Source organism: Plasmodium cynomolgi, chromosome 1 (genome assembly GCF_000321355.1).
Source record: "Plasmodium cynomolgi strain B DNA, chromosome 1, whole genome shotgun sequence".
Lineage (NCBI taxonomy): Eukaryota > Apicomplexa > Aconoidasida > Haemosporida > Plasmodiidae > Plasmodium > Plasmodium cynomolgi.
In genome coordinates, this window is record NC_020396.1 from 566,909 (window position 1) to 584,977 (window position 18,069).

At 35.9% G+C, this 18,069-nt stretch overlaps 4 protein-coding genes across 4 annotated transcripts in view; 2 read left to right on the forward strand and 2 right to left on the reverse strand.

Moving 5' to 3' along the window:
• Positions 1-2,689: 2,689 nt before the first annotated feature.
• PCYB_012190 (hypothetical protein) lies at positions 2,690-6,394 on the forward strand (the record flags this gene model as incomplete). The annotated part of the gene is made up of 2 exons (XM_004220725.1): positions 2,690-5,516; positions 5,553-6,394. The coding sequence occupies 2 exons, from the start codon at positions 2,690-2,692 to the stop codon at positions 6,392-6,394; spliced, it is 3,669 nt and encodes a 1,222-aa protein (XP_004220773.1).
• A 2,220-nt stretch (positions 6,395-8,614) lies between these two features.
• On the reverse strand, positions 8,615-8,905 carry PCYB_012200 (hypothetical protein; the record flags this gene model as incomplete). The annotated part of the gene is made up of 1 exon (XM_004220726.1): positions 8,615-8,905. The coding sequence occupies one exon, from the start codon at positions 8,903-8,905 to the stop codon at positions 8,615-8,617; it is 291 nt and encodes a 96-aa protein (XP_004220774.1).
• A 2,851-nt stretch (positions 8,906-11,756) lies between these two features.
• Positions 11,757-13,400, reverse strand: PCYB_012210 (hypothetical protein; the record flags this gene model as incomplete). Its single annotated transcript, XM_004220727.1, has 2 exons — positions 11,757-12,893; positions 13,014-13,400. 2 exons carry the CDS (start codon positions 13,398-13,400, stop codon positions 11,757-11,759), a joined length of 1,524 nt encoding a protein of 507 aa, XP_004220775.1.
• Positions 13,401-16,212: 2,812 nt separating this feature from the next.
• PCYB_012220 (alpha/beta hydrolase) overlaps positions 16,213-18,069 on the forward strand; it is a gene marked incomplete at its 3' end in the record, with an annotated part of 2,045 nt that continues 188 nt past the window's right edge. Inside the window, exons 1-5 of the mRNA XM_004220728.1 lie at positions 16,213-16,509; positions 16,717-16,838; positions 17,075-17,141; positions 17,244-17,305; positions 17,424-17,563. Coding sequence (XP_004220776.1) covers positions 16,382-16,509; positions 16,717-16,838; positions 17,075-17,141; positions 17,244-17,305; positions 17,424-17,563 — 519 coding nt within the window. The remainder of the gene's footprint in view (positions 16,510-16,716; positions 16,839-17,074; positions 17,142-17,243; positions 17,306-17,423; positions 17,564-18,069) is intronic.

Genomic DNA, 18,069 nt, shown 5'->3' on the forward strand with positions numbered 1-18,069 from the left:
AGAAACATAATTCTCACAACTACGTGTTAACTTTTTGCTTGTTTTTAATTGTTGAACTTAATAAGTTCATTACCAATATGATTTATTGCATATTATTTATATAACACTTCAAAATATGGACAATTTTTTTCATTATACATTGTACTAAATGAAATATAACGTACTTTTTACTTATGAATAGGAATATAAAGAATCAAAGAATACATATTCGAATATGTTATTTTTTGTAAAATGATATATGAACAATAGTACATCCTCATAATTAACATAATTTTCACTCGTAATTTTTGTTTCTAAACCTTATAGATTTGATGATTACACACACATAAGTGACTATTTTATGATCTCCATAACCTAATAGAAAAATATATTATTACTAAAAACCTTTAAAGTATTGTTTTACCTATTTAGACACCTAAATAGGTGCACTACTCTTTTGTCAATAGTGGGTATTTTTTGTCTTTTTACCATGTTACACATTTTCAACGGTAAAATTTACTTTAATTTTACTGTTTTCTGCTATGTTGCTTCCTCATATTAAAGGATAACTTACATTTTCCTTGATTTTTTAAAGAAATTATATTAATTTTAGTGTTTTTAACTTTCCAATTTATTTCGACTTATAAAACACAATCATGGGAAAAACTCTTGCTTTTCTATGAAACTGCGGAAGTGTTCATTATAACATTAGTTTTACCTATAAATAAAAAAAATGTGTAAAACAAAGTTACTCATTTAACGGTGCTTCGTAAAGACAACTTTAACATGTACCAAAGAAGTTCATATAGTAATTTTTTCTAAATAATTTAATCATTAATTTCAATAAGTAACAGATATATTTGTTAAAATTTTTCTTTGTTGTTGTATTATTTTGTAAAGGCGTAATAACGATATAGCCAAGGTTGCAATACACTGTTGGCTAAACGTGTTCAAGTGTAGGATTAATAGTGTCATTACAAAAATTGAAATGGTTAATAGAAGAGAATCGTTCATATGGTTAACAATTCAATAATCTCCCTAATCTTCCAAATTTGGTGGCATTACGCAAAATTTTAAAACCATAATGCAACTCTATAGATCTTTCAACAAAAGAAAGAAAAAAATCATTTGCAACTTTAAGAATATAATGTTGCGTGATCACTTACTCTATAAACATATGAATATTTTACTATTATATTTATAAGTTTCTACTTTATATTGCATAGTCTTTGATTTACGCTAATTATATTTAACTGAATAGACATAATACGAAGACATTTCTATGCAAAAGACAGGTCATACTCAGCTACAATATTAAGCGTATATATTTTTATTAAAACACTTTCTAAGATGTGCTTTATATATTCGTTTAAACCAATATATTATCTTTTCGATTTAACATTTACAATACAGTCTTTTTGAGAGCAATATATAGCTTGTCCTTTTCAATTCCGAGCGTAAATCATACCCAAACAAATAGCAAAAACAAAAAGAAAAGAAAAAGCATAGAAAACATAGCTTTTGTTATTAAAAAAGTAAGCATCCCAATCTAATAAGTCAAATGAAGAACACAGAAATCAGAACTACACGGATCCATGCATATAATAAGTGAATTTTCCTTTTTGTAAATGTGTTTTGGACAAAGAAATATTTAATGTACATGATTCGCAATATACATGTGGGTATTTTGTTCATATAGCAAATATAATGCAGACGTGTGCAGTTCTTAGCACCTAATACCTTTTTTATAGTTTTTCCCTGTTTTCTGCAATTAGGTATTAAAGATTAAAATTTTTTAGGGGTATATATTTAGAAAAAACATCACCTATGTTAAAAGTAAAAATTGCTCTTATTTTAACGTAAATTTTTTTTACAATACCTTGACCTTTTGATTTATTCTATAGACCTGAAAAAAAATTGTACCCCTTCAAAAGTTAAGTTTAAGGTCATGTATTTTCCTGTTACTTTAAAATAAGTCATTCATATTTATTCGTTTTATTTTTGATAGCAATGATCACTTGAAATGATTTTTGTTTTTTCTATTTAATGTAGAAGGTGATTTTTTTCATTAATGTTGTTTTTTATTTGCAAACATTTTACACAGTAGTGTGAACACCTCAAGAAAATAATGCTCTTCATGAAATGTGAACTTAAGTCTTAAGAGGCTCACACAAATTTTACACTACGCATTTCACATTGCACTATTCTTAAAAAATTTTTTTTGCACTGTTAATGGAAATTTCACATACAGAGAAAACATGAAATTTATGTCTTATCTCATTTCACCTTTTAATGTTTTTACCCAAGTGTACACGTACATGAAAATAGAAAATATACTTGAGATAATATCATTTTATAAATATATTACTTTTTTAACGTTTTTAAAAGAAAACATCCTTATGGACATGCGTGTAAAAACATAAAATTTTAATTTTTGTCAACTTCATCACTCAATTTCTTCAATTTATGTAAATAAACTTTTAATGTAAATTGTATGTACATATAAGATAGGTAAAAAAAATGCTTAAAGTTACATTTTAAATAATGCCTTTTTGTTCGTACAATATTTTCTTTAAAAATTGAACATGTGAAAATGGAATTTTGGACAACACAGCAAAATGCATATTATCATAAAAATTTACACACATAATATATAATTAATGTTGTGTTTGTTGTATTTTAATATTTAAAGAAATGGTTTATGTGAAAAATGATAAGAATATATCCTTATCCTTTCAGCAAATATGTTAAATCACTGCCAGATCCTCCGCCAGGCAAATCAAGAGAAATAAAGAATTTTGAATGCAAAAAATATAAAAATGACTATAGTTGGTTGCTGAAAGCGAAAAGTAATTTGAAAAAATGTTTTCACTTATGTGACATATGCTCAAAAAAATTTAATTATATGAGATGTCTAGTAAAGAATTCAAATGTTCAGTATGAATACAATTTAAGTTACAACACTGCAAGAAGCAACCCTAAAGGTGGAAAAGAGGAAGTTGGCGAACATATGTCTGTTGCCCCGTTGTGTGGAAACCATAAAAGTTTTAAGCATAAGAATGAACTATGTGATGTAAAAAACAACATACTTAAGATAAATAGTAATGCATCGAAAAACAGTGTGGATAGTAATCAAAGTATTACCAGCTTAAAATCAGCAAATGATAATAGTATTATATTTAGCAATTCTTTAAATCACAACGAAACTGCTTGTTTGTCATTTGATGATGACGTGTTTATATTCATAGACGATTATCCAGGAAAACATTCAAATCGTTATAAAAAAGATGAAGAAAAATGTGATACACTATTGCAAAATGTGAACTCCTTAAAGGGTGATGATCTCATGTGCCCCCAATTTCAACTTGATGATACGATAATACACATAAAAAGACACTTTAAAAATGATGTATCCTATTTTGCCTGTAAGCATGTTAAGATGAATGAGTTGTACAATTTAGATGACGAAAGCGCCAAATATGACAGCATAAATATTTATATGTGCGACAACAGTATGGAAAGTTTCTCTAAGAATGATTGTGCACTAAACTCAAGTGAGGAAAAGGAACCATTTAGCTTAACACAACCAATTATCATCACTACATTTAATGAAAAGGATGAAAAGAAGGAACAAAATCAAGAATTAGATGACTTGAAAAACGTAAGTAACGACGGTCATAGATATGAATCTTTAAAGAGACACGATTTAAATGAAGGTATTAAGCGCATTGATCTGAACCTTGAACAAAATGGAAATTATGAATTGTTTAATGTTTCCCATTTTTGCGTGAACGAAGAGTTTCCTGCTTTATATGCCTCAGGACAAGCTGATAAAAACTGTAAAAGTCACATCAAAAACGAGAGCATGCGTAAAATCAATAATAATGGTATCGAAGAGCAAGACAGAATGGAAAATCTAAATAAAAATAGTGAGCAGTATGCACGTAGAATCGATGATAATTGTAAAAAAGACAATATAATTCAAAAGCACGCGTTTAAAAGAATGAACACGTACACAAATTTGTTAAACAAGGAAAAAAAAACAAGAACGTTAATAGATGAATTGCGGGAAAAACTGATGAAGAGGAAAAATTTATATCTTGAAAGTCATAGTGAACAAAATAAAAATATATCAGCAGATACGACACAAGAAGAGAAGAAAAAAATAATCGCTGAAAAATGTGTCCAAAATTTGGCGGCGAATAACAGTACAAAGTGTTCTAAAGAAACGCACGGAAATAGTGTACCCCCCGTGTCAGGCAATTTGAATGCATTACGTATTTATAAAAGGCATAACGTAAGTGAAAAAAAGACAATTAACAATGTTAATATTGATGAATTTAAAAGCAGACTTACAAACAGCGGAAACTTAATTCTAAACATTGAGGGGAGTGGTTCGAAGGGATTAAAATCAATATACAGTGAAGCAAAAAATGTGAAGGGAAAATCGACCTATTCTGATGACAAAGAATATGAAAAACATGTTTATAATAGAGATGTTGGTCATGTAAAGCAGGATGTAAATATCATTACGGGAAGAAATCAAAGTGGATGCAAAATGAGCAGTTTTGTAAAATCCCATAAAGGATTCAAGGATAATGTGGGCAAAAATAATTACGATATAGAAATAAAATCTTTCACCATTGATGACAAGGAAAAAAGTAGCAATTTAAAATTGTTAGAACAAATAAAAAGCTACAAGCTCGTGGAAGAAAACAAAGAGGGAGGAATTACCTTCAAAGGGTACTACACTCCTTTTGACAAAGAACGAACAGAAGACATATGCGAAAAAAATAAATCAAGAAATGCTCCAGAGGATGAAAAATTACATATAAGCAGAAAAGACAAAAGTAAAAAACGTTATAAATCGCAAATAATTGCAGGGAGAGAAGAAAAAACATATTTCACCGATAGTAACTCTAAAAAGGTGGAAGTTAGCAGTGGTAACGAAAATTCGTTTAATTCGAAAGGTATCTGTAGGAAAAGCAAAAATGCAATTGGAATGAACGAGGAAAATGTAGTTAAGATGCCCTTGAAAGGAGATGAAAAGGAAAAGGGAAATATAATTTATGGGAAAAGAATCAATGATAAACACAGTAGTGATAAAAGAAGCGGTCTTGAAAGTAGCACTATTTTAAGACACAGCATATTCAACTCTTTAAGGCAAAATTGCAAACCAGGATTAAAAAATGAATTGAAAGACACTAACAGCAGTTCTAAGAAGGAAAACGGCGATCGAAGTGGAGATAATTTGCCAACTTCCAAGGAACAGGAAAATGGTTCATCAAACGTGTGGAGCAAGGATATGTTCATATCTACTAAGAGCAACACTAAATTGGGGAACAATGTGAATAGTAATAAAGACGACTTAATGAAAGAAACTAAAATGAAAGGATATTACGTGAGAGACAAAATATATGTGAATCAAATTAAGGGTGAACGCACGGAACAGATGGGCGAGTCACAAGACGAAGTACAGACCACACGTGACACACCCCAAGAGGCGGACAAATTAAAACGCTGCAAGAAGAAAAACGGTGAGGAATGTTCACCTAATGGTATTTCTATTTTAGGAAAAGAGACAAAAAATTATGGAGAACGCAAGAAACAAAATGAGACAAACAAAAACGAATCCGAAGAAAGATTAACTACAGAACTGAAAAAGAAATTAAGTAACATTTTAAGCTCATGTACGAATCCTAACAAAATAAATATTCACAACAAAATATATGCATCCGAGATGGAAAAAATCAAAATGGATAACAACAAAATGGCGTATATTAACAATAATTATTTTTTTAATGTTGACAAGGGTAACCATTTTGAGAATTGCGAAGAACAAGTAGCAAAAAATTCTTCAATGAAATATAATTTTAAAAAGCTGGACTTGCAATTCTGCAAAAATAAAAACGATTTTTATAGCTTTAACTATATGAGCAATGTCTTATCATCAAGCAGCTGTAGTGTGTCCAAAGAATACATCTTTAGGGAGAGCTACGAATCTAATATTTTAGATGAAAAAATTAATAAACTAAGTGAATTAAGAAAAAAGTATTTATTAAAGAAATATTTAAATGCAGTTTTGAACAAAAGTAAAAATCATTTTGTGGATAGTAAAACAAGTAAAAAAGTGTGCAACATGGATGTTCCCAAGTTGGCTTACAATGCGGCAAAAAATAAAATTGGTGAAAAGGCTGACCCGAAGAAAGAACCACTTGGGGGAGACCTACATTTTAAACAGAGACCTAATGAAAAATTAAAAATTTGTAAGAGGGATACTAAACTATGTCAAGCACCTCAATCGCCAAAAAGACAGGATAAAATACCGAAACCATTAGCTAGTCAATTGGAAATTAATTCAGTGTCGCGCTTGGAAAAAACACAATCGTATCCATTTGAGGAGTTTAACTTGTAAACACTTTTTTTTAATTTCTGTGTCACAGTGGTGTGTTTCAAGCTTAACTGTTTAATTAGCAGTTTAGCGATATGCTTAGCGATCTGTTTAGCGAGCTGTTTAGTTAACTGTTTAGTTAACTGTTTGACTCCTTTTCGCTCCTAGAATTTCGCACCCATGAACGTCTTTAAAATTTGTTAAAATTTTGTAAGTTCTCACCTTAAAACTAGAAAGGAAGAAATTGTTCGATTGGCACAACACATTTTACCTACAACGTTAAAAAAAACCTATTGTTATGAAAAGAGGGTAATATGCTTAATCTGTGACGTTTCTTCACACTTAAACATGGGCGCCTTTGTGTATTTAATCAATCGAAGTTGTAAACACATCCACGTGTACGTACACCATACATAGTCCACCTCCCTTTTTTAGCAGTTGTGACAATTCGCTATAGTGTTTGCGCTTTTTAATTTTAACCTTTATATTGTTTTGCATTTATTTCAATGCTGAATGGACGTATATTATTGTGCTGGTTTTTTTTTTGTGAAAAATTTAATTATCTCCTGCCAGGAGTGTAAGAAGCTTTACCCCCACGGCTCCTTTAACAATTGTGGTAGAAATGGGGAAAAAAAAAATGTTCTCAAATTTTTACAAACTTCAATTCCTTTTTTTTTTCATGCGTGACGTAAGATACGTAATGGTAAGTTCGGAATCAGAGACACTTTATGATTACTGCCCCCCTGCCTCCGCCAGCACATATCGCGCGTATTTATAGGAATGACGCCGAAATGGAGATTCACAGAAAAATTTAGAAGGGGGCACATACAAGTGTAAACACTTACGAACGTGCAAAAATAGAACTAAAAATTCGGCGGCAGTTCCTTTCTTTAGTACACAATTTGGTAAAATTTCTCTTTTAGATTAACTCGTTCTAAAATGCTAAACGTGTAAATGTGCTAACTGGAAAAAGGATGTGTTCACTGAACCCACCTGGGAAGGGGGGGAAAAGACAGCTGATTTTTTATCGCATAGTATAGTTTCCCTAGAAAGGTACCTTTTTTAATTGCCCCACACTGTGCTGTTAATTATGAAAATGTGCAATCACGTGAAAGGCACGTTTCAACGTAGGGGTTCACTTTTATGAATAGGATAAACAGTGTGGGGGTACTTGCTCGGTTCGGTTCGCGGCAAGCGTTTTTGTGCAACAGTCTTGGCAAAACAAAGAAGGGTAAACAGAAGAAGGTTCCTGATCACATGCTAAACGCACCCGTGATGGAAGAACCAATCGATGCCCCTCTGGTTCACTCAGTTGAAATGGGTGTACAGGTGCACGGAACGGACCGAACTTAGCACACAACACGAAAAGGCACCATTTTTTTTTTGGGTTGCGACCACAACCATTTTTTGAAGAAATTATTCAAAAAAAAAAAAAAATAAACGGTTTAGTCCTAAAATTTCACTCGTTTTTAAGTTTGTTATTTTTTGCATTTTAAACATGAATTTGAAAAAGGGATTCATTCAAAATTAAAACGCGGTAAATCAAAGGTTTGAAAAGTGAAAAAAAACAAAAAAACGAAAAACAAAAAAAAAAAAAAAAGCTCAAAAACTTTTAATTAAACAAACGCAAAAATGTTAGTAGTTTTTTTTTTTTCTTACTCATAATTATAACAATTTTTAACTATTTTGTTGCTTCATTTTTCTATGGCGTCATGGAGCAAAATCGTTCGCTCATTAGCTCATCAGCTCATCCGATCATTCGACCATTAGCTCACCAGCTCATTCGATCATTCGATCATCTCGCTGCGCCGCGTCGATTGCCGCGCACGACGTAGTGTGACTGCTTGCAAATTAAAAGCAACCAAGTATTCAGCATGTTGTTTATAGCTTCTCCTCCCACCAGGTGGTCATCTAAAATTTAGCGTGTGTTGAAAAAAAGCTCTTGAAAAAAATTACACATATACAATATTATTGCATTTGCTATGCGTACGTACATACATATGCATATATATATATATAGTGTTTGGAAAAAATTCGCCATTTGTGGCTCTTGGAAAAAAATTCGTGTTAAGCAAACTTCGCATGTTCGTAGATTGTGGTCAGTTTATCCCCATGACTTGCACTGCGCGGGAAGTTTTGTTTGTCCCTTAATACTTCATCTCATCAGTTATTTTTTGTACTGGCCGCGCGTAATAGTACGCTCTCACAGGACACATGCGACTTCTTCTTCTTCTTCTCCTGCGCCTACACGTTGTATCCCTTTTCGCGCAACAAGTCTTTGGCCTTTTCAGCAAATACGCTATCATCAGGCCCAGCAAATTTGACGTAGTGTGCAATTTGGTTCATCGTCCAATTTGATGGAACCACGCCCCCTAAGTTCATTTGAAAATGTTCTTCATTTATTACTGGTGCTACTTGATAGTCCGTGACTTTGGGGGGGTTGTCTTCCTTCTGCGTTCCTGGCAGTATTTTCATTCCATCAGGGATGGGAGAGTTTGCGCTTGGTGGCAAAAATCCGTTGAATTCTTCTTCCATTTTTGATGAAATTTTGCGATTACGAGATTGCGAACTTGTTAGTGTGGTATAGATATAGTGTAGCAGTATACGTAGGTAAAGAGACTGCGCAGCAATAAAGAAAATTTAACTGCTGGGAAAGGTTTGTCTCGTATAATATGCTTTATTATGTGTGAAATACTTTTAAAGTCACGTTAAAAAAGTATCGTAATACCGATATGCTCATAAAAAGGAATAAACTATTTCGTTAAAGGAGTAAAAAGAGTGACAAAAAAAAAAAAAAAAAGGGAGAAAAGAATCGATAAAAGTTAAAAGGTTAAAGGGTTTGGATGGTACGGCATTTATGAGGAGCTTCAAAAATTTACAAATTCTGAAAGAAGTTTTGAATTTGCTTTTTTTTAAAAAAGGAATTTATAAAAAGATAAATTTAAAAAAGATAAAATAAAAAATATATTTTTTAAAAACAATTTAAAAAAAAATATATATTTTTTTAAGCATATATAAAAACATTAAAAAAATGGATTATAAAAAAAAAAAAAAAAAAAAAAAGCTGGTTAGCTAGCTAAAAAAATTGTGTACAAAAAAAAAAAAAAAAAAAAAAAAGGGAGTAAAATTAATCTGTACATGCAGCAATAATACGGCAAGCCATATTAATATTTCTTTCTCACAACTTATGGGAATTCCATAAGGTAACTACATGGTGACTACATTTTGCATATGCAATAGTTTTCTTTATACGAATAATAAGTAAAAGAAAAAAAAAAAAAAAAAATACATAATGTTTTATGCCTAATACCTACACAAGTTGTTATTATTTACCGCTGGTAGTAGTAAGCCTTAACATGTAACACTTCATTTTGGTGTATACTTTTTTTTTTTTTTTTTTTAAGCATGCTAAAGCGAAATATTAGCTTGGAGGGCAAATATTCACGCTTTCGAATTTTTCGCTCCCCGAATTTGCTAAAGTGTTACATGTAAACGCATTTGGTTTGTACGCATATACGCACTTATACCCCTTCATATGGATATACGCCTATACATATGCAGCATTTCGTGAACATGCATTTTAACAGAACAGTAAGAGACGCAACATATTACGCGGTACATGACAATCGTACAACGCTACGCTTGGCTTTTTGACCCCCCAAAGTAAAAAACAATAAAATAAAGCTCACAAAAAATAAGAGAAAAGCGAAAAAGCTAAAAACAAAAGCGGTGTTTTTCAAATTAATTCTCTCGCAAAAATTGTTACATAAACAAACGCACAGCAGAATGCCAAATGAGCGACTTACGAGATTGCATATGGAGCAGCATTCTGTATTTTTTAACACGTGGTGGCTGATTCATTCGATATAAATTTGAGCTATTTATAAAAAATACGTGAAGGAGGGCAATTCTTCGCTTTTATTTTATCAATTATGTAGGTAGCAACTTAGCAAATGGGCGCAAATGTAAAAATAGCCGAACAAGGCTATTTTTTGCACGCTTCCTATCAGCTGCAACGTATCATATATGTATTTTTGTCCCCCTTTTTTTAAACTGCACAAAATTGCTCCAAGGTGATCTATTTCAATTCGCATTTTGAATAAAAAAAAAAAAAATATATATATATGTATATATCCGCATAATCCCTCTTTACATGATAAAAAGGCACTTGGCGAATTTATGCCATTCTTTAAAATATAGAAGCACAATTCAACTGCAAACAGGTTGACACATTTCACTTTACTACGTAACTATATATACATGGCAGACGGTGGGATAATCTGGACATGCTAAATTTCCGTTATGCTCATATTTTTTAAAAATCTGGTGATGGTGAAAAGAGAACACTCTTACTATACAGTTCTTTTAAAGCGCCACGCATTACTAATTTGGCAATTTGCGCAAGTGCATAACACGCACAACAGTTTTCCTTTTTTTTCCTTTTTTACGAAATCGCCCAGCTAAGGTGACATCACCTGTGGTCATTTTTTTCCGCACGCAAGGTGAAGTTTCGTAGCGTGGAACTTTAAAACGTTCATGTGCGTCGCGTGGACTGGGTGAAAAGGAATTGTATTATTCATCACAAAGTGGGATAAATTACCCCGTTGCAGAATTATGCAACTAGGTTCTTTTAAGAAGACATGCTTAGTATAAGCGCGGGTTTATCTTCCCCCATCCACGTGTTATTTAAACTGCACCGTAGTGTACCAACAGGGCATTATAGCTCTCCGTTCATTGTGCATGTTCATCCAGAAAGGGGCGCTTTATAAAGGGGCGCTTTATAAAGGCGCGTTTTATAAAAACGCCGTACCAGCTTTAAAATGCCTCAAATGTTCAGATAGCAGTTATAAGTTCAGCTGCATTAAACGGTTAGTGATAATTTGCGCTAGTTTCACACACAACCCGTTTTTTTAGAAAAACTGTTACAAGAAAAAAAGGAAGAAAAAAAGGAAGAAAAAAAGAAAGGATATCTTTTCAGATAAAACTCTTCCCAATTTGCAAAGTCTTAAATATACAATTTTTTTTTCCTGCAGATGAACACGAATTCGTGCGCTCCAGAAAAAGGGGCCGACTTGTGCGCACGCGAGGGCAGATTCACACCCAGACAGACGCACCCCAGCGGTGCACAAATTTACAATTTGAAAAGTAAAAGTAAATAACAAAATAAACAATTGTGGATGATGGGTCCACCGAATGGTGTGCTTGTGGGTAGAGCAAAAAAAAAAAAAAAAAAAAGTGTTTCCAGCGGTATACTCCGAAAGGGGCGTGGCAAAAGGGATGCTGCAAAAGGGAGGCTGCAGAACAGGCGACCCCCCAAATATCCCATTTCCCCTGTGCGCTGCCCTGCGAGCAAGGCACAACTCGAAAGCTACACATTTGCGCCACTTTAAAACAGGAAATTTTGGGCCGCTCTCCTCTTCAGCAGATTATCAGTTTGCTCGCGATGGAGCTCAAACAACTCATTCAGCGAGACGAACTTTTCGACACTCAACAAATTATCCTTCAAGTATTTGCCGTTAATCTTTTTAACGATAATTTTGTCGTGAACCAAACTTAGAACAACTTCCGTTCTCCCGAAGGTGTAAACACCTCTTCGGCTTTTCTTCCAGCCTACTTGGCTATTATGCGTGTTGTGCCAATCCTTCAGTTTTTTATCGATAGGGTCAGAACTGTTGGTGACATAAAACTTTTTGGGCTTCCCTAAACGTATATTTACATACGTTTTGGGATTTCTAAAGCAGGTGGATGGTTCAAGGTTCTTCAAGGGAGTGTCACTGTGTTCTTTTTTTTTAGCTAGCAGGGTTCTTTTCGATGGGGATGGAGAAGCCTTCTTCACCTGTCTCTTGACCCCGTCAGGCGAGTTATGATTATCTTCCCCTTGTTCGCTTTGTCTATGTCCACCTGGTCCATTTTCTTCCTTCCTCTCCAATGCACTAATTTTGTCCGACCCATTATTCAGTGCGCTATTAATGCTCCTTCCTTTATAAATCGCCTTTCTATTCGCCCTATCGTGATGCTTCTCGTTTAATTGTAAGTGATAACCCTGTTCGTGATCACCACGTGTGTCGCTGACCCCCCCTTCGTTCGCTTTTCCGTAAGGTGTGAAATTATTGGCATCATATAACTCATTAAAAAAGGAGTCGTTGTTATTATTTTCCGCGCCTTGTTCGCCAGAAAATTCGTCTCTAACGTCTTCATTCCTTCCAAAGCTGAAGTCGCTCTCTATGTCGTTGTGTCCATTCTTGAGACTGCCATTATCTCCGCAGTTGTAGCGGCTCCCCCCGCTGGCATTCCCATCATCACTGTTGGACAGCATGGAGGAGGAAATAATTTTTTGATAATCGGGGGTAGAGTTAACAATGCCTTGAGAAGAACTGTCTAGCAATAACTTCAACTGCTTTGCCTCCCTCTCTAAAAGGTCCTTGTCCTTATTAGGCACAACCGTGACTGTCAAGCTTTTAGGTTTGTCCTCAGGGATTAGATAAGACGGCAGTCCATATAAGTTTTTTCTTTCACTGTTTAACTGTAGGGGCGAAAACTTGTTGGTGGGTTGCTGCATCTGTTTGGGCAAAAATTTGGGTGGCTGGAAAAAGGGGGATGTCGATCCCAGGGGGAATGGATTATTTCCTAGAGGGTCCTTTACGCCGTCGTTATTTTTGCTTAGTGGCTGAATGTACGTACCTATGATTTGGGGCAGCCCCAGTTCATACAGGTTTTTTACGTTTTTATGCTCTGGTCCCGGCTGATGCGGTTGCTGCGGGTAGAGCGCCTGTTGCAAGTGGTGCGGTTGCCACGGTTGCTGATGCTGTTGCTGCTGCTGCGAGAGGGGGTGCAGCTCGGCGCCCTTGGCCCTTCTACTATTCCTCAGTATGGCACTCGTCTCCTTGCACAGGTTTTCCAAGTTTAAGGATGGCTTCACGGGCTTGGGTAGGATGTGCTGAATGTTCTTGTTCAGGTCCAGCATTTCCAAGTGGCTAGCATCTAAATATTCATACCTGTTATTTTTTACGCCTTCAGATGGCTCCTCCATTTTTCTTTGGTTATTTAGGCTAGCTCCATATCCCTCCTTTTCATCATTCGGTTTTCCTACTCGGGAAGCAGGACCTTTTGGGAACATGAAGTGGCCCCCGGGGAAGTTCGCTGGATGCGCGGCCCTCATACTAGAGTTAGTTTTGTTTGCTTTTTGCATGGGTGGTTTGAATGTCAGCTTTGCTGGGGTTGCTTCTCATTCGAGTACACCTTAGCGAGTTGTTTTTTTTTGAAAGTAGTGACAGTTGTGACAGTTTCGTGTGCGTTTATCTATCTCTCTGTCTATGTAGGAAGGTACATGCATACGTGCGTGTGGACGTGTGCAACGTTATGTGAGCATATGCTGCGCTTCCCTTTTGCGACTTGGGTTTAGTCCGAAGAACACTCCAGTCCTGGTGAAACTCTTTCGGTACACTGCTACGATATCGTTCAACAATACGAATATTCAACACTGTGGCCGTTTGCAAAGTTAATGTGTACTCGTTTTGGTTTTCATTTAATTTAATTATGCCGCAGAGTGTAATTCAAAAGAGGCCTCCAATAAACAAACTCATGAGGTAGCTTCAAAATAGAAATAAAAAGGGAAAGAAGCAGGTTGCTTTGTGTACACTGCAGGAAAGGGGAATAAAACAAAAATTTACAGAAAAAAAATGCACTGCGCTCACGCGTTTGTGCAAAACAAATGGCAATACGCTGTTGTGCAGATCATCCCCTGCATAATGCTCCAGCGTCTACATAAAACAAAAAGACCCATTCGAGTTAATCTTAAAATTATTTTTTGAAGATTTATTTTTGCAATCACGTTAAAGGGACGAAAAATGCGTACGTGTCTGTGCACGTTGCTGTGCACATTGCTGGTACTGCGGAAGGCAAACATTGTAGGAATTTTAGTTCCACTTTATGTGTAAAAAAAAAAAAAAAAGAAGTAACAAGCGTAAGTGCATGTTGTAGAAATATTTTGCACTTTCAAAAATTGCACACACAATTTTGTAAAAAAAAAGAAAAAAAAAAAAAGGAAGAAGCTAACTGCATATTAAACAAAAAAAAAAAAAAAAAAACATGGTGGCATTTTTTTTAGAACATTTTCAGAGTTTAAGCTTTCACGTCTTAAAATTGGAACCGCTTTTTCCAGTTTTCAAAAATACTCGCGTACAACATGCATATGTGCGCTCGCATATGTATTCCGCTTATTTTCCATTTTTGCAAAACACACAAGCAGAACGTTGACGTTGCGCACACCACGTGGGATTGTTGTTGACATGTGCTAGGAAAAAATGCCGTGATGGTAATTTTTTTTTTTTTTAACATGAAAATAGCTGTTTTTTTGATAACATGAAAATGGCTTTTTTTTTACTAACATGAAAATGGCTGTTTTTTTGCTAACATGAAAATGGCTGTTTTTTTGCCAACATGAAAATAGATCTTTCCCTTCCTTTTTTCTTAAAAGACAACGGATTGAGCAACATTTTGGCTTCCTGCTGGCGCGGCGTGCCGTTTTACCTGCACGTGTCATACTTTTCACAAAAATGTCATGAACGAGTCATCTAACTTTTGAAAAAAAAAAAAATGGCTTGCTCATATTGGCATTATTTATGCGCACCCTCTCTGCGTGCTGGTCTGGCTACCTGTGTTGCAACTTTGAGAAGAGAAATTACTCACATATTTGAATACGGACACAGTCACAACGCTAATGAGGCTTTATCAATTCAGTTTCGAAAGGGATAAAAAGGAAGAGCAAATTCAAGCAAAGTTTTAAAAGTACAAACTGAAAGGAAGAAGGGCGTTCAAAAAAGGGGTCATCCCTTTGTATACATTTTGTTATTGCCTAACAAAATGGGTAACTTTTTTCGCTTTTCTTAACTTTGAAATAAATCAGAGAAACAAATTAAATTCGAAAATTACCCTCTTTGAGTCGTAAGTGTGCAGGGATGGTGAAAATTTTCCGAAAATTGTGTTCCTCTTCCTTCTAACTACTGCTAGCAGTTGGAAGAATGCTGCAGTTATGCGTGAAGTTATGTGCACATTTGCTTTGCTTTGCTTTCCTTTTCTTTCCATTTCTTTCCTTTTCTTTCCTTTTTGTTCCCTTTTTTTCTTTTTTTCTCATTTTTACACGTTAACAAATGCGCTCGTGACGCTATAAGAAGGACGTCAATCCGATGTTAGCATAGAGGGTGTATCACACGGCTAGTGCTTATTCGCACATTTCTTTAATTTTTTCTTTGTGTATACATATATGTATGTACCAGTGTAGTATTCACTGGATGCACAAAAAATTTCTCGATCCGACGCATATAAATACATAACAGTTCGAACAAAATGGGAATTCCTCATCGTTGCCGAGAAAATGGTACTTCTATTTTTCGTAGCTGTTTTAAGATTTAGAATGCCATGTTTTTTCTTCAAGCTGCGCACGAAAGGGTTTCCCCCAACGCAGGTGCAACTCTACTCCATCTTTTCCTAACTTTTTAAAAATCGAGTGTTTTCTTGTTAGAACGGTAGGAAGTGCACTTTTCCTGTTACTAAGTGCATATATATGTATATATACATATATACATTTTAACGCCTGGTGATTCGCAAGTGGAGGTATTCTACCGCATTTCTGGGCCAAGATTAACGGCGTAACACCTGTGCAGCTTATGGCAGTGTTGGCTTGGCGCCTAGTGCTCATTATGTAGCATCTAGATGTACGCGCGCGAGAGAGTTGGCACATACCTACGTGCGTACATATGTGGGTACGTAGATACATGCGCATGTGCGTACGTTGGTAGATACATACATGCATGGGTATGCTGACTTCGCCGCGCATCTACCCCGTTGACTATGAGCACTGCGAAGTAACGATGGACGGAATGCAAAAGGGACTCGGGCTCGCAAAAGAAAACAGCTCTGAGGAGTAGCAACTGTGTACTATGCACAATTCTGTGCACCAGTATTTACGACCCGGAGAGAGAAAAGGAGAGTCTTCTTCCGTTCAGTGGCATTATGGGGAACACCCTGAATCGGTTTATTTTTAATAACCCCGTCGAGGGGTGCTACGAAAAATTCCGCTTGGACTTTATTTTTGTTGAAACGGAGTGCGGGGACAGAATTGCGGCCCACTTCATCAATAGGTGCGTCGCACATACGTATATATGCATGTATTATATATGCATGTATTATATATGCATGTATATATATATATATATATACATACATACATGCATACATACGTGTGTGCACGGTTGGGCAGTTACTCTTGGCTACGGGGTGCACCTTTTTCGGCCCCTCGCCAAATGCACACCCTCTTAGCAACCTGACACTCCCTTTTTTCCCCTTAGGAAAGCCCCACTAACCATTTTGTTCTGCCATGGCAATGGTGAGAACATCTACATGTTGTATGATTACTTTTGCGAGGCGTCCAAAATATGGAATGTGAACGTGTTCTTGTACGATTACCCCGGTAGGCCCAAAAGACGGAGTGGGAGATGCGCGTGGAAGCGCGAACCTTTGATCTGCGCCGCGCACGTTTTTTTGCCATCACTGCTTCCATTTTTCACTTTTTTCATATTTTTCGTATTTTCCGCATTTTTCCCCATTTTGACACCTCCTTTGCCTTTTTATGCTCCTACCCACCTTAACTGTTCGTATTTTTTTTTTGTTTCATAAAATGGGACGCGTGCAAACAACAAAAAAAAGGATACGGAGAGAGCACCGGAACGCCCAACGAAATGAGTATGTACCAAAGTGGAAGAGCGGTGTATGAGTAAGTCATTTTTTTTTTTTTTTTTCTAAAGCGCCCTGCATTGTACTCATGGTTGCCGCACCGCTTCACTCGCCCCGCCTTTTCGTTTCACTTTTCCGGCAGCTACATGGTGAACGTCTTAAACATAAAGGCAGAGAGCATTGTGTTGTACGGGAAGTCCATAGGTTTGCAATATGAGAAAGCACGAAGGATAGCACTGCGTCTGTCACGCTGCAGATGGGGATGACAAAATGGAGCAAATCGCACGTGCAAACTGGAGTGTTTTTTTTATTCCCCTTTTAGGTTCGTGCGCTGCGATCGACATAGCCATCGTGAGGAAGGTAAAAGGAATAATTCTGCAGAGCGCCCTAATGTCCCTCCTGAACATTTGCTTTAAAACGCGGTTTATCCTGCCGTTCGATTCTTTCTGCAACATAAAGAAGGTACGTCCCCCCACCCCGGCGCTGCTACAAGTGGCTCCACGTGTGGCGCGTCCCACGGGAAGGACGTGCACACATACACACGTTTATACGTATATGTATATATGTGTATATATATATATATACATATGGGTGTACATGCCGAAGGCGCCAAAACACCAAACCGATGTCTTTTTTACTTCCCCCAGATCGGCATGGTTCCCTGCTTCGCCTTTTTCATCCATGGCACTGACGACAAGATAGTCCCCTTTTATCACGGACTGGTAAAAACGGAACGGAGAAAACGGGGGGAAAATCGCGCAAATTGCAGTGTATGATGTGATACGTGTGATTCCTTTTTGTAACAAAGCTGGGCGTGTCCACCCGCTTGTGTCGGCAAAACTCTGCGCGTCGTTTTGTTCCACGCGTGAAAGTCGCTACGATTAACTCGCTTCACTCATTTGCGCATTTGCGGGGTTGCTTATTTTGCCCCTTTCCGTGTCCCAGAAAAGCATAACACACTATTTTTT